The 21797-nt window shown below is 41.7% G+C and overlaps 1 protein-coding gene across 1 annotated transcript in view; it reads left to right on the top strand.

Moving 5' to 3' along the window:
- Positions 1–21112, top strand: part of LOC132820099 (LON peptidase N-terminal domain and RING finger protein 3-like) — a 38251-nt gene extending 17139 nt beyond the window's left edge. Inside the window, exons 7-12 of the mRNA XM_060832020.1 lie at positions 6872–6986; positions 8481–8602; positions 11370–11528; positions 18900–19062; positions 19755–19904; positions 20724–21112. Of these exons, the coding sequence (XP_060688003.1) occupies positions 6872–6986; positions 8481–8602; positions 11370–11528; positions 18900–19062; positions 19755–19904; positions 20724–20882 (868 nt within the window). The 3' untranslated portion in view covers positions 20883–21112. The remainder of the gene's footprint in view (positions 1–6871; positions 6987–8480; positions 8603–11369; positions 11529–18899; positions 19063–19754; positions 19905–20723) is intronic.
- Positions 21113–21797: the final 685 nt, after the last annotated feature.

The following is a 21797-nucleotide window of genomic DNA, read 5'->3' as shown; positions in this document are numbered from 1 at the left end:
ATTGGCCATTCTAAACTGCCCATAGCATGAGGTGCATCATTCAGAGGGAAATGGGTCTGGGGGTGGGTTACTCTTCGGAGGATCAGTGTGGACTTGTTGGGCTGAAGGGCCTGTTTCCACACTGTTGGGAATCTAATCTTCAGAATTATTGACTTATATTTATATAGCACCTTACAAGACCTTGACCTCTCAAAACACATTAAGTAAAAGGAAACACTTGTGCATTATAAGAATTGTAGTGACCAATTTGCACACAGCAAGTTTCTAGAAGCTGAAATGTATTTGCGACCATGCAGCAACTTTGTAGATTTTCTGGTAATTATCACATTGCGTTTGTGTACACATTTGCTCTGCAGATTGACTGCTACATTTCAAAAGAGGCCATTGTTCTTTCATGGGGTGTGGGAGTCACTGGCGAGGCCAGCATTTGTTACCCATCCCTAATTGCCCTTGAGCCAATTAACTAGTCGATGCTTGATCTCCGTCTAGAATGGCACCAACAATATTGCTAAGGTGATGTCAGCACAACCAGATAAATAAGGCAGATTCCTTCCTGAGAGGGCATGAGTTAAGTGAATGGTATTTTACAATGATTGATGATGGCGCTACAATAGAGTAGCTTTATTTGTCATTTCTACCATACACAACTGATACAGTAAAAATGAGACAGCGTTCCTGAGACTAGCTTTCAATTCCAAATTTAATAAATGACAGAATCCACAGTAGGATGTGAAGCCATGTTTCCAGATGTAAATCTTTGTCTCAAGATTAGAGAATTCAGTAATATTACTACTGCACCACCGCCTTCCTCTGTTTTTACACAGCATGCAAGTTTGCTATAAAGTGCCTTGGGACATGCGGAGGTTGTGAAAGGGATTTAGAGAGTGACAGGAGTGATGGAGAATGAGGAGAGAGGACATCACTGAGTCTTTTGTTACCTGGCAATATAAAAAGCTTGGCTGAAACCTATAGGAATCGAGTGCATAGTAATTACAGAAAGCAGTTTTAAATTTCAAATTTTCATGTGTATATGAGGCAACATGCATTGATCTATAATATGCAAACATCAATGATAAAGCACAAACATTAATGTTTTATTGACAAACTGGGGTCTGGTTTGAGAATAATTTGGGGAAAACTCATCAAAAGCTTTTAACAAATATGCAATTTCCTCAGCAGCACTGCTGCCTCAGTGTCAGGGATCCAGGTTCAATTCCAGCCTTGGGCAGAATGTCTGTGTGGAGTTTGCACATTTTCCCTGTCTCTGTGTGAGTTTCCTCCCACAGTCCAAAGATGTGCAAGCTAGGTCAAATGGCCATGGGAAATTGCCCCTAGCACTCAGGGATGAGTCTGCTAGGTGCATTAGTTTGGGGAATGGGTCTGGGTAGGTTACTCTTCTGAGGGTCAGTGTAGGCTTGTTGGGCTGAATAGGCTGTTTCCACATTTGGAGGGATTCAATGAAGCAGTATTAACCCAAACCACATACAATATTTATTCTTCTTGAAATGCAAATCATCTCAGAACTGTTTACTTACGTAGGATGATTTTTAAACAATTTCAAATTTGCTGATGACATTCAACTTGACCCTGTAGCGGTATCTCAAACAGGCTTATTGGAGGATAATTAATAAGGTACACAGAGAAAGCAGATCATTTTAATTCTATAGCGATGTGCACAACATAAGGAGGCCACATCTTTACACAGTCATATCTCTAAAAGAAGTTAACTTACAGTTAGTAAGTTTGCAGATGACACCAAAATTGGAGGTGTAGTACACAGCAAAGAGGGTTACCTCCGATTACAACAGGATCTTGACCAGATTGGCCAATGGGCTGAGAAGTGGCAGATGGAGTTTAATTCAGATAAATGTGAGGTGCTGCATTTTGGGAAAGCAAATCTTAGCAGGACTTATACACTTAATGGTAATGTCCCAGGGAGTGTTGCTGAACAAAGACACCTTGGAGTGCAGGTTCATAGCTCCTTGAAAATGGAGTTGCAGGTAGATAGGATAGTGAAGAAGGTGCTTGGTATGCTTTCCTTTATTGGTCAGAGTATTGAGTACAGGAGTTGGGAGGTCATGTTGGGAGTACATTGGTTAGGCCACTGTTAGAATATTCTGTGCAATTCTGGTCTCCTTCCTATTGGAAAGATGTTGTGAAACTTGAAAGAGTTCAGAAAAGATTTACAAGGATGTTGCCAGGGTTGGAGGATTTGAGCTATAGGGAGAGGCTGAACAGACTGGGGCTGTTTTCCCTGGAGCATCGGAGGCTGAGGGGTGACCTTATAGAGTTTTACAAAATAATGAGGGGCATGGATAGGATAAATAGGCAAAGTCTTTTCCCTGGCGCGGGGAGTCCAGAACTAGAGGGCATAGGTTTAGGGTGAGAGGGGAAAGATATAAAAGAGACCTAAGGGGCAACTTTTTCAGGCAGAGGGTGGTACGTGTATGGAATGAGCTGCCAGAGGAAGTGGTGGAGGCTGGTACAATTGCAACATTTAAGAGGCATTTGGATGAGTATATGTATAGGAAGGGTTTGGAGGGATATGGGCCGGGTGCTGGCAGGTGGGACTAGATTGGATTGGGATATCTGATCGGCATGGACAGCTTGGATCAAAGAGTCTGTTTCCATGTTGTACATCTCTATGACACTATCTATCCCACTCCCCTACTTACACACATTGTCCTGAATGTTATTCATTTACACATATGTATCAAATTCACTTTGAAAGGTACAATTTAATATTTTACTATTCTTTCATGTGGTGTTTTCCAGATTATAACATGGATCACGTTTTTTTCATTTTTTTTTCCTGTCTGTGTTTTATTTGCCTATTATCTGTGTCCTTTGGTTAATAACCCTCCATCCAGTAAAACTTTTCTCACGACTTAACCACATCAATCTCCTTTACAATCTTTGTTAAAAATCCCCCAACATTCACTGCTCAAATGAAAACAAAACAGCGTATCCTTCCAAATCCCTGGAAACCCTTATCCTACATACATTATTAGGAAAAATAAAACCACATCAGCCAGTCAGTCATGAAGTATGAGGAGATTATAGTTGGGATGCAGTTGGACAGTGAGAATGTTTGCATGGATTCGTGCTAGAGAATTGGAGGTTTATGTGAGACTAACTGCTACTGTTTTTGGAAAGTTTTGGAAAGACCAGAGATCTTTTTACTGGAAAACAAGGAAGGGAGTCCATCACATAGAACATAGAAAAGTACAGCACCGAACAGGCCCTTTGGCCCACGATGTTGTGCCGAGGTTTAATCCTAATGTAAAATATAATAACTTAAACTCCACAACCCTCAACTCACTGCTATCCATGTGCATGTCCAGCAGTTGCTTAAATGTTCCCAAATGACTCTGCTTCAACCACCACAGCTGGCAGCGCATTCCAGGCGTAAAGAACCTACCTCTGATGTCTCCTTTATACCTTCCTCCTTTATATCTTCAAACTATGACTCCTCATACCAGTCAATCCTGCCCTGGGGAAAAGTCTCTGGCTATTGACTCTATCTATTCCTCTCATTATCTTGTACACCTCGATCAGGTCTCCTCTCTTCCTCCTTCTCTCCAGAGAGAAATACCTGAGCTTATTCAACCTTTCTTCATAAGACAAGCCCTCCAGTCAAGGCAGCTTCCTGGTAAACCTTCTTTGCACCCTCTCCAAAGCCTCTGTATCTTTCCTATAGTAGGGCAACCAGAACTGGACACAATATTCCAAATGTGGTCTCACTAGGGACTTGTAGAGCTGTAGCAAAACCTCATAGCTCTTAAACGCGATCCCCCTGTTAATGAAAGACAAAACACCATGAGCTTTCTTAACAACCCTATCCACTTGGGTGGCAACTTTGAGGGATCTATGTACTTGCATACCCAGATCCCTCTGTTCCTCCACACTGCCAAGAATCCTGTCTTTAATCTTATATTCAACATTTGAGTCCAACCGTCCAAAATATATCACTGCACATTTATCCAGGTTGAACGCCATCTGCCATTTCCCAGCCCAGCTCTGCATCCTGTCTATGTCGCGCTGCAGCCTGGAGTAGCCTTCTATACTATCGATGACAACTCCAACCTTTGTGTCATCTGCAAATTTACAAACCCACTGCTCAACCTCCTTATCCATGTTATTTTTAAAAACTACAAAGAGCAGAGGCCTAAGAACAGAGCCCAGCGGGACTCCATTCAACACTGACCTCCAGGCAGAATACTTTCCATCTACAACAACTCTCTGCCTTCTGTCAGCCAGCCAATTCTGAATCCAGATAGCCAAATCCCCCTTATCCCATGCATCCTGACTTTATGAATGAGCCTACCATGGGGAACCTTATCAAATGCCTTGTTGAAGCCCGTATGCACCACATCCACTGCTCAACCTTCGTCGACCTGTCTTGTCACCTTCTCAAAGAACTCAATAGGATTTGTGAGGTATGACTTGCCCCTCACAGAGCCATGCTGACTGCCTTTAATCACACTATGCTTTGTCAAATAGTCATAAATCCTATCCCTCAGAATCCTTTCCAAAACTTTGCTGACCACAGATGTAAGACTGACTGGTCTGTAATTGCCAGGGATTTCCCTCTTACCCTTCTTGAAAAGAGGAACAACATTCACCTCCTTCCAATCCTCCAGTACGACTCTTGTGGAGAGTGAGGAGGAAAAGATCCTCGCCAGTAGCTTAGCAACCTTCTTTCTCAGTCCCTGGAGCAGCCTGGGATAAATCTGATCTGACCCTGAAGACTTATCAATCTTAATGTTTTCCAAAATTTCTAGCACATCATCTTCATCAATCTTGATCTGGTGAAGACTGCATCTCAGCTCCTCTAAGTTTTCATTCACGACAAGGTCCCTTTCCTTGGTGAAAACCAAAGCAAACAACTCATTTAGGGCTTCCCCCATCTGCTCAGACTCCACACACAGGTTCCCTCCGCTATCTCAGAAATGGACCGAGGAGAGCCAGGAGGGGACACAAAAAAGGCTTGGCAAGAAGGATTAGGGTGAATGCAAAGGCATTTTACTCATACATAAGGAATAAGAGAATGATCAAAGATAGGGCCAATCGGATAGAGCAGAAATGATTTGTTTGAGATGAATACTGTGAGTCTCTAGGATGGTAAGAGCCAAAAGTGAAATAACGCAAGCGTGGCTTGGACATGAAACAACAATTTTACTGAAGATCCAAGATCAATGCCTGCAATGTATTGGGTCGGTTTGAAGAATGGAATCTGCTAGTGTATTTTTCATGGTGCTGGACATGAGGTAGGAAGACCAAGAAGCAGAAACAACCAAAGAAATACTGTTGGCAGCACTGAGAGTGACTTCTCTCAGAATTAGTTGCAAATATTCCTAACAACCCAGCTAGTTTAGAATTGATAGGCTTTTACTCACTAATCCTTTTTATTACTGTGAACTGATGGATGGGGATTTAGTCACTGTTGCAATACAGTACAGGAAGACATAAGGTAAACCCCATTGGTTTCTGACAAGTGTGCCCCTCAGGGTTATCAAATATCTTAGCAAAGGAATGATTGCTTATAGTCTTGTCTTGATCCCATTGTGGTGGTGGTTAGTTACACTTTGCTCAAAACATCTGAATTGTGATGGCAACATGCGCATCATGGCCTGGAACTATAGTTAGTGATGTTAGAGTCTCTGATGTTCCGTCTATCCCATGCCTGACTCACAATCTCTCCGGCTTTTATCTCCTGCCATTGGCTTGACTTAGAAGAATTAGCAAGCTCGCATTTGGTCTTTCGATTGTGTTATAAATATACCTTCCTTCGTTTTTAAGTCCGAGAGTGGAGCACTGGATTAGACATCCATGATCTCTTTATTCCCTAATAAATATGTCAAAAACACTGGCTTAATTATATTTAGATTTGCAATTAGGTGTCAAAATATGGTTCTGCCTCTGCAGGATCACTTACAATAATTTAAAACTCCTGTATTTCAGACATGCATAAGAGTCTGGCCTACATGTAACTCCACACCCACGGCAACATAGTTGACTCTCAACTGCCCTTTGGGCAACTTAGGGATGGGCAATAAATACTGGCCTTGCTGTTGACATCCAGATCCCATGAATGAATAAAAAAAATCAGTTGCCAAAACACTTTCTTCATTAACTCGAAAATTAAACAGCAGCTAATTTGAATGTAAGGTAAAGTATGGATTAAAACCAATGACATAGCGTTTTCTTTTCAACTGCTGTATGACTTTATTTAACTGGTTCACTTAAAATAGCATTTAAGTGTTTGTACATGTAAACTGTGTGATGCAGTAGGTTAGACAATGGATTCTCAATTCTGAGACTGGGGCTCAGATCTAGCTGAGGTTATGGAGTTGAAATTCTCTGCTGCTGGCTGCTTGGCTTCAGTGTACAGTGAGTTTGAGCAGTGTGTATCAGACATGGGTAAAAATCTGTCCTGAGTTTAGCATTAATTGGCACCTGTGCAATCTCTGCTGAAGGTAATGGTCCAACATTCACTGTCGTGCATGAAGAGGTTTCACCTGAGGTTGCAGCAGTGTGAAGGGGACCAAAAGCAGAAATTCCTGGAGAGGCGCAATAGTTCTGCTGAGTTTTTGCTTCAGGTCGCAAGCGTCCGCAATCCTTTGTTTTATTTTAGAGTGAAAGGGAGCTTTGCTATGAATCTGCCCATCTTTCACCTTTCCTGGGAGAGTGCTGGATGCTGCCCCTGGGTCATTGAAATGAGAATTTTCCATTCTCTGAGCACTAACATCCCCGCCCTTAATCAGCATTTTAAAAGAAAGTTTACATTTCTGCCCTGACAATAGTTTCCATATCTTACCTCTGTCGCAAGATGTTGTGGTCTGCGTTTGTTTATTTTGTTTTCTTTTAGGCTGTACTATGAGCCCATCACCACGCCATGCGGGCACACATTTTGTCTTAAGTGTGTTGAGCGGTGCATAGATCACAGTCCAAAATGTCCTCTTTGTAAAGAAGTCTTACCTGAGGTAAGTCCAATCCATGCATGAAACCATCCATTGTGATCAGTGTTCATTCCATGGTGTACTGTAGCATGCATATATATAGCATGTACTGTGTTTACACAGCTGATAGCATTAACTATATAAACCACATTTAAAAAGGATATAGAACAGTACAGTACAGTCCCTTCGGCCCTCGATGTTTTATCATACTCTAACGTCAAACTAACCTACTTACCCTACATTTTACTGTCATCCATGTGCCTATCCAAGAATCGCTTACATGTCCCTAATGTATCTGACTCTACTACCACTGCTGGCAGTGCATTCCACACACCCAGCACTCTCTGTGTGAAGAACCAACCTCTAATTTCTCCCCTAAATCTTCGTCCAGTCACCATAAAATTATGTCCCCCTTGTGATAGCCATTTCTGCCCTGGGAAAAGTCTCTAAATATTCACTCTATTTATGCCTCTCATCGTCTTGTACACCTCTATCAAGTTGCCTCTATCCTTCTTCGCACTAATGAGAAAAGTCTTAGCCCTCTCAATCTTTCTTCATAAGACATGCCCTCTGGTCTAGGCAGTATCCTGGTAAATCTTTGCACCCTCTCTAAATCCTTCCTATGATGAAGCAACCAGAATTGAACACACTATTCCAAATGTCATCTAACCAGGGCTCTATAGAGTTGCAGCATAACCTTGTGACTCTTAAACTCAATCCCCCGCTAATAAAAGCCATTACACCATACTCCTTCTTAACAACCCTGTCAACTTGGGTGGCAACTTTGAGAGATCTATGGACATGGACCCCAAGATTCCTCTGTTCGTCTACACTGCCAAGAATCCTGCCTTTAACCCTGTATCTTGCATTCAAATGGAACCTTCCAAAAGGAATCACTTCACACTTTTCCAGGTTGGAGTCCATCTGGCACTTTTCAGATTTACTAGAAGGATACCAGACCTGAGAGTTTATAATTATCAGGAAACTCTTAACTGCCTAGGCATTCATTTCACTGGACAAGAGAAAGTAGAGGAGTGACCTGATGGAGGTTTGATTGGAAAGATGTAGATAAGGTGTTTTTGCTTGTCTACAAAACTAAAACCAGGGGCCCCAAATGTCAGACTCAGTAATGCATGCGTTTGAGAATTTAGCAGAAATGAAACTCACTATCGAATGAGCTTACTAGGTAGATGCCTTCAAAGGAAGCTGGATAAACACAATGGCTAAATTAAAGAATGGAAGATGTTTTGTGGTGGGTTTAAGGGTGTAGGAAGGCTTGTATGGAATATCAAAACCCAGTTTTGACTTGTTGGGCCAAATGACTTGTCTGAATGTTAATATTAATGCGAATGCTTTCTAAAAATTACCACACCTGAGCAGCTCCATTTTGGATGGAGTGATGTATGTCAGTCAATCTAAATGATGCTGTGGTTCTGTATTTTAGCATCACCTGTACAGATTGTAATGGCTTCTCACCAAAGTGGAAATGTTGACAGACTCTTTCTTCGTTTTTTTCAGTATCAGGCGCTCAGAAAGTACAACCGAACTGTTCTAATAGAAGAACTAATTGTGCATTACTTGCCTGAGGAACTTGCTGAACGGAAAAGAGTTAATGATGAAGAGATGGCGGAACTGTCAAAGTAGGTCAAAAGTGAAATTTTGGAATTCCAAAACAAATGGCAGAGAATTAATATCAATTATCTTTAAAGAACTCTCTCTATCAGTGCTTTTTTTTTCCAAGAATCAAGATATTAAAATATTATTCTTTGTGTTGATGTGCATTTATTGTCACCAGCCTCTTTCTGTAGATCTTTTTGGACATATTTATCCACTGCCTGAAAATACTATAACCTGAGTTTTTGGTGCAGGTGAATGAGAGCCAAATTATGTTTTAAAAAAAATGAACTAATGTACATAGTTCAAATGGTAAGTTGGCTAAGGTCAATAGGGTAAGGCAGTTAATTACAGACCCCTGGAGTGCGTCACCGAACAAAGAGACCAAGGGTGCGGGTGTGTAGTTCCTTGAAAGTGGAGTTGCAGGTAGACAGGGTAGTGAAGAAGGCATTTGGTATGCTTGCCTTCATTGGTCAGTGCATTGAGTTTGAGTTAGGATGCCATATTATGGCTGGACAGGCCATTGGTTAGGCCACTTTAAAAATACTGTGTTCAATTCTGATCTCCCTGCTATAGGAAGGATGTTGTTAAACTTGAAAGGGTTCAGAAAAGATAGCAAGGATGTTGCCACGGTTGGAGGGTTTGAGCTACATGGAGAGGCTGAATAAGCTTGGGATTTTTCCCCTGAAGTGTCAGAGGCTGGGGGGTAACCTTATAGAGGTTTTTGAAATCAAGGGGCATGGATAGGATAAATAGTGAAGGTCTTTTTCCAGGGAAGGAGAGTTTAAAATTAGAGGGCATTGGTTTACCATGAGAGAGGGATGATTTAAAGGGACCTGAAGGGCAAGTTTTTCTTTCAGAGAGTGATGCATGTGTGGAATGAACTGACAGAGAAAATGGTGGAAGCTGGTACAATTACAACATTTAAAAGGCATCTGAATGGGAATTTGAACTGGAAGGGTTTAGAAGGATATGGACTAAATGCTGGCAAATGGGACTAGATCAGTTTAGGATGTCAGGTTGGCATGGATGAGTCAGACTGAAGGTTCTGTTTCCATGCTATATAACTCTGTGACTATATTTAACAATGCATTAACACAGCATACTTACCTTTTGAAAGCTAGATGTGCACTGATGCAGCATGTGTCATGCACTCAGGATGTTCCAAACTACTTTATAACCAATTATTAATCTGTGACTGATAATCCTGATAAAACGCAGGCACCAATTTACACAGAGCAAGCTCTCATAAACAACAATGTTAAAAATCACACAAAATCGCAGCTAGTTACCTGATGAAAGAACAGCTCTCCAAAAGCTAGTACTTCCAAATAAACATGTTGGACAATAATCTGGTGTTGTGTGATTTTTAACATTGACCACCCCAGTCTAACACCGGCACCTCCTCATCAAAACAACATTATTGCACAATTTGTAGTGATGTTGATTATTGGGGACACAATTTCTTCTTTGAAAGAGTGCCATAGAATCCTTTACATCCACTAGAGAGGGCAATCAAGGTCTCGGCCTAGTGATCTTTCTGAAAGCCGATGCCTCTTGGACCGCAGTCCTCCCTCAGTCTTGTGCAAGACTGTCGGCCTCCTTTTCTCACTTGGGTGCATTGGTAGGCTGGGACGAGACGGGAAGACTTGAACCCAACTTTCTGACTCTGAAGTCGGCACTAAACAAATGGTGGATGAAATTGTAGAATCCCTACAGTGAGGAAGCAGGCCATTCGGCCCATCAAGGCAGAGGTGGATACTGCAGATGCTGGAGATTAGAGTCAAGATTAGTGGTGTTGGAAAAGCACAGCAGTTCAGGCAGCATCCGAGGAGCAGGAAAAATCGATGTTTCGGGCAAAGGCCCTTCATCAGGCATGAGCTCATTCCTGATGAAGGGCTTTTGCCTGAAACATTAATGTTGCTGCTCCTTGGATGCTGCCTGACCTGCTGTGCTTTTCCAGCACCACTCTAATCTTGACCCCATTTGGCCCATCAAGCCCATACCAGCTCTCAAAAGACCTTCCCACCCAGACTCATTTCCCCATCCTCACCCTGCAATCCTGCATTTCCCATGGTTAATCCACCTATCTTGCACATTCCTGGATACTATGGGCAATTTAGCATGGCCAGTTCACCTAACCCGTGCAAATTTGGACTGTGGGAGGAAACCCATACAGACGTGGGGAGAATGTGCAAATTCCACACAGACAGTCACCCAAAGCTGAAATCGAACCCAGGTCCCTATTGTTGTGAGGCAGCAGTGTTTACTAATGAGCCACCGTTATCACACCCATATCATTTTGTAAAATTTATGCTTATGGGTCTTAATGACCTAAGAAACAGACCCATTGCCCTACTCCCTGAATAACCACAACTATCAGCTTGATCACAACTTGTACTCACACCCATTCACAGGACCCCATTTCTAGTCAAAGTCTCTGTTGGCTTGAGGTGGTAAGGCTCTCATCTAGGTTCCTGTGACATACAGCAAAAATGGTGATAGAAACTATTCTTGTCTCAAGCATGACGCTATCATGTTATGATAAATTTGAATGGGTCACAGCGAAGATGCAGGAATAGATCAGATTCATCTCATTTTGAAAACGCTTTAATAAGAACAATATTAATGTGTGATTGGATTGTTGAACACAAGCAGCAAGGATAATTTCATCTGGAACTGAGCAATCTATACATTCATTTATATTAAAATGTTACTGAAATATGTAAGATGGATTATGTGCTTGATAGTTAAGGGATGTGTGCAAAACAAAATCTTGTTTCTTTTCTCCAGTCTCAACAAAGCTGTGCCAATATTCATCTGCACCATGGCATACCCCACTGTCCCATGTCCACTGCACATCTTTGAACCCCGTTATCGATTAATGATCCGGAGATGCATGGAGACTGGCAACAAACAGTTTGGAATGTGCTTGAGTGATCCAGTTAAAGGGTAAGCGGTGTTCCACAGAGGGTAAAGAGCTAAATTAGATTTTTAAATTCCATATTTTGACTCTATTCAGAGGTGGTTCTTTTCCCTCCTTTTGAAAAGGCCATGGAGTGTTTCCTCAAACGCTCTTGTTTGTCAAGTCCAATTTTTAAAAAAACACTGATCCCCAACAGAACTGTCTTTGGGGTTAATTAGAAGCCTGGCTTATTCATAGCTGACAGGGAAGGTCAGAGACAGCATAAAAGCAAAACAAACAGCATTCAATGTGATGAAGATTAGTGGGAAGCCAGAAAATTGGGAACCCTTTAAAAACCAGCAGAGGATAACTAAAACAGCAATAAGGGGGGGAGAAGATGAATTATGAGAGTAAGCTAGCTAGTAATGTAAAAGAAGATTGCAAGAGTTTAAGAATTCCAACAGGAAAAGAAAGGCAAGGGTAGATATTAAGCAGCTGAAAAATGAGGCTGGAGAAGTTGTAATGGGGAGCAAAGAAATGGCAGAGGAACTGAGTAGGAACTTTGCATCAGTCTTCACCAGCAGCATTCTAGAACTTCACGAGAGTCAGGGCCAGAGGTGAGTGTAATAGCCATCACAAAGGAGATGATACTAGAGAGGATGAAAGGGCTGAAGGAGGATAAATCCCTTGGAACAGATGGAGTACAGCCCAGATTTCTGAAGGAGATAGCTGAGGAGGTTGTACAGGCATAAGTGGTGATCTTTCAGGAATCCCTGCAGTTAGGAGAGTCCCAGAGAACTGGAAATTGGATAATGCAACAGACTGTTTAAGAAGGGAGGGAGACAGAAGTCAGGAAACTATAGACTGGTTTGCTTAACCTTGGTAATTTGGCAAGATTTTAGTATCTATGATGAAGATTGAGATTGCAGAGTTCTTGCAATTAAAATAAACCTGAGTCAGCACAACTTGGAATTTTTTTTTGAGGAGGTAAGTTAGACAAAGGAGAACCAGTAGACATGATCTATTTGGACCTCTAGGAGACCTTTGACAAGGTGCTGCACAGGAGGCTGCTAAATCAGATAAGGGCCAATGGTGTTAGGGACAAGGTACTGGTATGGATTGAGGATTGGCTGACTTCTAGAAGGCAGAGAATAGAGATAGAGGGGTCTTAGTGAGTTTTGAGAAGATTTGTAGCTCAGGTTGAGGTTCTGGGTGTAGGTTATCTCGCTGAGCTGAAAGGTTCATTTTCAGATGTTTCATCATCGTACTAAGTAATATCTTCAGTGAGCCTCTGGACGAAGCACTGCTGATTATTCCTGCTTGCTGTTTATGTGTTTGGGTTTGAAACTGAACCTTCCAGGTCAGCGAGCAAACCTACAACCAGATGAAGGATCTTTTCAGAATAGCAGCAATGATGAGTTCCACAGGGGTACCTATTGGAACCATAATGATTGATGTTATACTTTAACAATCTGGATGAAGAAATTGAGGGCATTGTTGCTACGTTTGTAGATGACACAAAGACAGGTGGAGGGACAGGTAAGCCAAGAAAGGACTTGGACAGGCTAAGAGAGTGGGCAACTAATTGGCAGGTGGAATACAATGTGGGAAAGTGTGTTATTATGCACTTTGGTAAGAAAAATAGAGGCATAGACTACTTTCTAAAAGGGGAAAGCCTTTGAAAATCTGAAGCAGAAGAGGAGCAAAAATGTATTCTAAGGCTGTATAAGGCTCTGGTTAGCCTGCATTTGGAATATTGTGAGCAGTTTTGGGCCCCATATCTAAGGAAGGATGTGCTGGTATTGGAGGGGATCTGGAGGAGGTTAACAGGAAAGATCGTGGGACGAAGGGCTTGTCATGTGAGAAGTGGCTGATGACTCTGGGTCTGTACTGAAGGGAGTTTTAGTTGAAACTTACAGAATACTGAGAGGTCTGGGTAGAGTGAACGTGGAGAAGATATTTCCATTAGTAGGAGAAACCAGGACACAGCCTCAGAGTGATGGGACAATACTTTAAAACCTAGATGAGGGGGAAATTTCTTCATACAGAAGGTGTTGAATCTGTGGAACTCATTGCTGCATAAGGTTATGGAGGAAAAGTCATTGAGTATAAAAGTTTGGGAGAAGATTTGGAGCTTGGATGCTCATTGTGGTTCTGTTCGCCGAGCTGGGAATTTGTGTTGCAGACGTTTCGTCCCCTGTCTAGGTGACATCCTCAGTGCTTGGGAGCCTCCTGTGAAGTGCTTCTGTGATGTTTCCTCCGGCATTTATAGTGATTTGTATCTGCCGCTTCCGGTTGTCAGTCCCAGCTGTCCGCTGCAGTGACCGGCATATTGGGTCCAGGTCAATGTGCTTATTGATTGAATCTGTGGATGAGTGCCATGCCTCTAGGAATTCCCTGGCTGTTCTCTGTTTGGCTTGTCCTATAATAGTAGTGTTGTCCCAGTCGAATTCATGTTGCTTGTCATCTGAGTGTGTGGCTACTAAAGATAGCTGGTCATGTCGTTTCGTGGCTAGTTGGTGTTCAAGGATGCGGATCATTAGCTGTCTTCCAATGTAGTGTACAAAATCCCATGCAAGGACTGCACAAAACACTACATAGGACAAACAGGAAGACAGCTAACGATCTGCTGCGTTGCGAAGGAAGCTTAGACTTGAGGCAAGCTAAACTCTACCTTGGAGTCTGCCTGTGACATTAAAAGACAAATGCATGAATAGGTGGGGAACAGAGGGATACAAATGCTTAGGAATTGGGCGATAGGTTTGGACAGTACAGTTGGATCGGCTCAGGCTTGGAGGGCCGAAGGGTCTGTTCCTGGTCTGTAAATTTCCTTTGTTCTCTGTTTGTTCTTTGAAGACTTGGTTCTTACGAGAGTAAGGCAAGGGGTCTAGAAAATGATAATTAAACAGTTTTCAGAGATCATAGGCATTACAGGGCTGACAGATGAGTTTGAACTGAACGAGGTCGGGACACTGATCTGCATGACATATTAGGCCACGAACCAGAAGCTTGACCAAAGAGGTAGGATATAAATTATGTAATAAATGGAAGTATAAGAAATAGAGAGGAATCGGGATGGATTTTCAGGGCGAAGGGAGCTGAAGCCCTTTCCTCCAATGCTGATGCTATTAAATGTGTGTTTGCAAACCTTTAGAACTGGAGGTCTCAGAGGTTTGTAGGGTTGGAGGAGATCATAGGGTGTGGTCGTGGAAAGACTTGCAAACTTGTCTGTTTATTCATGGTCTATAACTACAGAAAGAAATCATTCAGATCATCATCCTTGTGCCATTTGCTTAAAGACCCACCTAGTTAGACTAACTACTTTGCCATTTCCCCATAGTCATACAATCTTTGTCCTCCAAGTATTTAAGCAATTCTCTTGAAATTTCCTCTTGAGTCCATTTCCCCTGCCCTTTCAGCTGCTGTATTCTGGATCAATATATCATACCGCATTTAATACATAGGAATAATTTCCTCAAAGAAGTTCAAAACAAGAGGATATATCTTTAAGGTGAGAGAAGAAGGTTTTATAAGGGACCTGCGGGATAACTTTTTCACATATAGGGGGTGGTTTATATGTGGAATGAATTGCCAGAGGAAGTGGTCAATTCAGGAGCAGTTACAACATTTATAAGACATTTAGACAGGTACATGAATAGGAAAGGTTTAGAGGGATGTGGGCCAAATGCATGTCAGTGGAACTAGTTTAATTTTGGGAAACTTGGTTGGCATGGACCAGTTTCTGTGCTGTATAATTCTATGATTAATCTGTAAGTAATAACGCATTCCTGGTCTATTTGCCAATAAAACAGTTTCCTACAGTCTTTCTTGTTAAAGTTGCTTGTGCTGATGATGAAGAAGTGTGCAACATCGCTCTTATTAACATGACTTTGAAGAGTCTGGACTCAGAGAGAAAAGCTTCCCCATTTTCTTATGAGTTGATTTGTCCATGCCTCCTTAGCTTAGTGAGCTGGATGGCTGGTTTGTGATGGCAATATTGTGGCTTTAATCCTCACACTGGCTGATGTTACCAGGACAGAGTCTCCTTCTCAACCTCTCCCCTCACCTGAGGTGCGGTGACCCTCAGGTTAAACCACCACCAGTTGTCTCTCTGCCTAATGAGAGAGAAACCCATGATCTGGTACGGCTAAGGTGACCTTATTTTTACATGATTCTCTTCGTTCGGAATTTACAATTTTGTTTTCAGTAGCTTTTGTTTTATTATTTCTTGTTACTGTGGTCCTGAGATAATTGATCTGAAGTACTAGATATTTGGGGAAAGTTAATAAATTATGGAAAAAAATGAATAATAAATTATGGGAAAGTATTTAATGGAGCTAATATAAGAAATTATTATGGACAGAATAATGAAACTGAAAAATTAATATATCTTGATTTTTAAACTGTACAGTAGGTAGGGGAATTGCAAGTACTCTTACTATGATCTTTTCAATATATCTTGATTGATTTAATTTTTGCATATATTTGAAAGTTCAGTATTTAAAAAGAGACTTTGGGGGAGCTGGTTAGCTTTGTTGGCTGGACAGCTGGCTTGCTAGTGCTTCACTGGATGAAGGAGCAGCGCTCTGAGAGCTTGTGATTTCAAATAAACTTGTTGGATCAATACCTGGTCTTGTGTGAGTTTCGACCTTATCCACCCCAGTCCAACAACAGCAACTCCACATCAGTACTGTACAGAAACAATACCAACAGCATAGGTTTGATTCTTACACTAGTTGCACTCTCCATAAAGAATTGTCTCTCCGAACCTAGCCCCTTGCCTGAGGTAGGCTGACCCTCAAGTTAAACCACCACCAATTCTCTCTCTCTCTCTCTCTCTCTCTCTCTCTCAATCTCTCACACTCTCTCTCTCTCTCTGTCTCTCCTCTCTCACACTTTCTTTCTCTCTCTCTCTCTCTCTCCTCTCTCACACTCTCTCTCTCTCTCTCCTCTCTCTCTCTCTCCTCTCTCTCTCATCTCTCTCTCTCTGCTCTCTCTCTCTCTCCTCTCTCCGCTCTCTCTCTCTCCTCTCTCCCTATGTCTCTGTCTCTCTGATAAAAGAGTAGCTCTATAGTCCACTAGGACTATGACACCCTTACCTTTTATCTAAGGGAAAGAGAAGGTATAGAATTGCAGAATCAGTGCAAAAAGAGACTATTTGGCCCATCAAGGTTACACTGACCCTCTGAAGAGATCCCACCCAGATCCACCCCATAACCCATATTGGATTTGTTTTAATAATGGTTAACCCAGCCGACCTGCACATGGCTGGACACTATATGGGGCTTTTGTTTTTAGCATGACAATCCACCTAACCTGCACATCTTTGGTCTGTGGGAGGAAACCCATGCAGACACGGGGAAAGCTCCCCACAGACAGCCACCCGAGGCTGGAATTGAACCTGGGTCCCTGACTTGGTGAGGCAGCAGTGTACCACTGTGCTGCATTATGAAATTTACAGATCAGTTAGTCTGGTATGTGAAGTGGGGATGTTATTCAAGTCTAATATTAGGGGCACATTGACTTAGCACTTGGAAAAATATGAGCTGAATAGAGAGAAATTTAAAGTAATTGCATTGGATTGCTGCTCAGTACTTCCTTTTCTGGAGAATAAAACTGCAAACCCCAGCATTACTTTTTAAGATTTACACTTGAATTCCCATTGTTCCTTTGCCTCATGTTGGCTCTTATTTTCCAAGCGTTTTATAGCTCCCCCGCTCTTCCTGCTAAAATCTACCTTCTTGCTCACTGCTATATTGAAATTCGTTCATAAATCTCACACCCATGCTGTTAATTAAAAGCTTTCTTTGCTGCAGGCTTCCTCAGTATTAACTATAACCCCAAGTAGCATTACTTTCTTCACTCAAATAATCTATAGGAGGAACCACACTTCATTCCCCAAAAGTTGCTTAGCCATGTCTGAAAGAAATTAAATCACTAATGCTAGAAAATAGTGTTTCAAACAGAACTAGCTGTGCAATATAACAAAATTGGAACAGGTGTAACTTATTCAGACACTTGAGTTGATCCTTTCCACATATTTTCCCAATCACTAAGTCAATATGTCCCTAATATTAGATTCTAGTCACAAAGGGAAGTTAGATAAGTATGGAATAAGCTGCCAGAGAAAGTGGATACAATTACAAGATTTAAGAGGCATCTGGATGGGTACATGAATAGGGAGGGTTCAGAGGGATATGGACCAAATGCTGGTAAATGGGCCTAGATTAGTTTAGGATATCTGGTCGGTATTGACAAGCTGGTCCGAAGGGTCTGTTCCCATACTGTACATGTCCATGAATAGAAAGTTAGGCTGATTAGGTTTCATGAAGCAGGGTTAAAAAGAAGCTGATGTGGAGCAAAAGCACTGGCATAAACAAGTTGGGCTGAATGGACACTTTCTGTACCATATTCTGTGTAGGTCAGTTCATGTAGGAAGTCCTGCTCTACTTTCATGCTGTGTTCACTGCCAAAGTAACTAACAGAAGGCATTTGCTTGTTGGCTGTATTTATGATCTGGATACAATTGACTGCATAGATAATGTTTCCAGATCAGGCAAACTGACTCTGCAGCTTGTTCTATGCTCTTAGCTTTTCCATTAGATATGCGTCACTCTGAGATGGAATTTCACAGTTGGCCCTCCCTTGGCTGGATGATATAAAATCTTTCCCACTCTGCTCCAAATTCCTTTAAGGTAGCGTTATGCAACAGGTGTGCGAGCCAAGTTGTTCAATTGCTTATTCAATAGCCTGGAGATCACGAGTTCAAATCCTACCAGGTCAGGTTTCAGAAGTGAAATTCAGTAACAATTCTGGGATAGTACCTGAAAGTAAAATTGAATCAAACTGGTTAACTGGGGTCTCTGAGGAACAAGAGTGTTTGACTCCAGCAGGACACCATACTCTTGAGGCCAATGGGCAATAAATACCAGCTGGTCATGTTCAGATCCCAAGATCAAATGAGCTGTGTATGTTAAAGATTATAATCACTTTATACAAGTTCAAAGCATACCTTATTGAAACAAACATCTTGCATTTACATTGCGCCATTAATTGCTTCAAGACCTTCTGGTAACAGCTGTTGCAGTACTTACAAAGTATGTATATATGGTAAAGTAGGAAACATAATGACCAGTTGATGCAGAACACATTCCCACAATTAAGCTGTTCTTTGAAATAAGTCTCTACCTGTGAAGGCAAACACAGCCTCATCTTAACACCTCATTTTGAAGGCAGCTCCTCCAGAACTGCAGCATTCCCTCAGCACTGCATCAGGATTGTCAGCTCAAGTCCCTGGCGGAGAATGTGAGAGAACAACATCCCGACTCCGAACTGAGAATATGACCCATTGAACCATTTTAATCACTGCACAACCGGTTACAGTTTTGAGATAACTGTTCTCATTTTATCTTGCACAGCTTTGCTGACTATGGCTGTATGCTGGAGGTCAGAAGCGTTGAGTTATTTTCGGACGGTCGTTCAGTCGTGGACACTATTGGCAGGAGAAGGTTTAAAGTGTTAAGACACAGTGAAAAGGATGGATACAGCACTGCAGATATTGAATACCTCGAAGATAAAAAGGTATGCTTTATCAAGAATACCCTGTATCCATTGTTTTACCTTGACGAATGCAGACTGCTGTTGATGGAGTCAATACGAAAGACTATTTTTTGAATTAAATCTTATTTGTCATTGGATTTTTTTTCACCGTTCGACAAACTGTGATTAAACCCACAGCAAGCCAGCTACTGCTGTAAATCTGAAACAAACACAGAAATTGCTGGAGAAACTCAACAAGTCTAGCAGCATCTATGGAGAGGTGTAGAGTTAACCTTTCAAGTCAAGTATGACTCTTCTTCAAACCCACTGAGTTTCTCCAGTGTTGTCTCTGTTTGTTTCTGACTAAGCTCATAGAATTATACAGTGCCATAGGAGGCCATTTGACCCACTAGTTAGTCCTGCTTTTTAACCGCAGCCCTACAAAGTTATTATTTTCAAGTATTTATCAATTCTCTTAACAGTCACTATTGAATCTGCTTCCATTACCCTTTCAGTCAGTGCATTCCAACTCACTGCTTCACAGAATTTCTCCTTATTTCTCTCCTGGTTCCCTCACTGCTTAACTTAATGCATGAAGAATGCATTGGTTGGTAGTAGGCAAAGCTGGTAGAAGTGTATCTTAAGGCATATGCCATTCATCTGGTCATTTGCCAGGAAATTTTTCTCGTGTGCACTGAATCTTCTGTAATCTCCTGAACCTTGTCACCTAACAGGTAGAGGGAGAAGACTACACTGAGCTTGTTCGCCTTCACGACCTTGTCTATGATCAGGCATACTTGTGGTTCAGCTCACTCAAGCAAGTACTGAAGACTCGAATTCTGAGCCACTTTGGACCAATGCCAAGGAAGGATACAGATATACAGGTGCGTTAGCTCATAGCTGCATGTGTACCAGAATTACTTTTGGAAATTATTTTAACACATAAACATCCAGCCCCAAGCTTAACCAATAACCGTTACGTTGCAGCAATTGTTTTTTTGACTGAGTGACTGCATAAGCCGTCTCCCACCCCTAACTCCATCAACATCAGCTTCTACTCCTTTCTCATTTGTTTTGGTAACATCCTTTAAATGCTTCTACGCTACTCACTGACCCTCACTATGTTTTGTGGGAGGGAACTCCACATTCTAACCAACCTCTGGTTAAAGAATTTTCAGTTGAATTCTCTGTTGGATTTGCTAGTGTTCAACTTGTAATTATGGTGACTGGTTTCGGATTGTGACACAAGTGGAAACACCTTCTGTCCATGTAGCCAACCAAACCCTTTCACAGTTTTAACCATTTCCATTAGATCACCTCTTGTCTTTTCTAAGCAAATGAGTCCCAGCTTGTTCCAAGCTGAAATGCAATTTTTCATTGATCTTTCTGCTTGGTTGCTTGAAGTGTTCTAGCAATCACTTTTTATTTCCTGGACTCTCCAAGAACTCGATTCAGGCAACTCAAGAAGTGGAGGCTGGTAAAATTACAACATTTAAAAGGCATCTGGACGGGTATATGAATAGGAAAGTTTAGAGGGATATGGGCTTTCAAAGGGGACTAGATTAATGTTCAGCGTGAACGAGTTGGATCAAAGGGTCTGCTTCTGTGCTGTTCATCTCTATGACTCTTAAGTAGAACTGATATTGAGCTCAGTGTGTGTGGTTTCAGCTGACTGTTGTTTTATGTTTTTGTTTGTTCTCCAGGCCAGTCCCAATGGCCCAGGCTGGTGTTGGTGGCTGCTCGCCGTGCTCCCACTTGAGAGTCGGGCTCAGCTTCCTTTCCTCGCCATGACAGCTCTTCAGGAACGCTTGAATGGCATTAGGCGTGTGTTATTGTTCATGTCGCGCAACTCTGCACGGTGACTGAGTGACTGGTTTGGACCACAGCTCATGTGTGCTGTGGTAGGAACCCCTGTTGGCTCCACAATAGTGACGTTTTTTCTACATTCATGTCTTATCTGAAGCAGTCTGATAAAAAGGGTATCATCTTTTTGAAGGATGTGCATAGTCGGTGATTTAAAGAGTGTTACTGATAATATAATCAATTGACGGCATTTAGTGCTAACACCTCAGTACCTTCTTTTATGACTATTTTTACAGCCTAAATCCCAATAATGTCTTATTTTGAGAATGTATATTTTTGTTAAGTCATATGTATATTTATGGAGCTACGGAAGTATGAAAAATATTTATGCATTCTTATCTCCTCAGAATTCAGTCTGAGGCTAAGGTAAAATATCTGTAAGGAACATACACACTATAAAATAGATTCAAATGATGAAATGTTCTAATGGACATAGTGAGAGGAATGTACTATTTATTTCTGGAAAACAAATACACTGGGAAGCAAAACATTTTCATGCAATCTTTCTTTTTAGGGTGAATCTTACAACTATTTTGTTAAACATATGCTACACTCGATATTTCTCAATACTCTTTGTATGATCCAGATTCCAACTTTTCTCCCACTTCTGCCCTTCATTGCAAAGAATTATGAACAAACTGAAGCCAAGGAGGTAGGCAGATAATTGTTTCACAAGAAACCTAACAGTAGTTCGTAGGCAGAGTCAAAAGTCACGCGACATTAGGTGATAATTCAAGGTTTATTTGAAATCACAAGCTTTCAGAATGCTGCTCCTTCTCACTTCACCTGATAATGGAGCAGCTCTTCAAAAGCTCGTGATTTCAAATAAACCTGTTGGACTACAACCTGGAGTAGTGTGAGTTCTGACTCGGTCCACCATAGTTCAACACCGGCATCTCCATGTAGTAGTTTGT

This window comes from Hemiscyllium ocellatum, chromosome 11, assembly GCF_020745735.1.
Source record: "Hemiscyllium ocellatum isolate sHemOce1 chromosome 11, sHemOce1.pat.X.cur, whole genome shotgun sequence".
Classification (NCBI taxonomy): domain Eukaryota; kingdom Metazoa; phylum Chordata; class Chondrichthyes; order Orectolobiformes; family Hemiscylliidae; genus Hemiscyllium; species Hemiscyllium ocellatum.
Note: the sequence above shows the minus strand (reverse complement) of the source record. Positions and strands in the feature narration are given on the sequence as shown.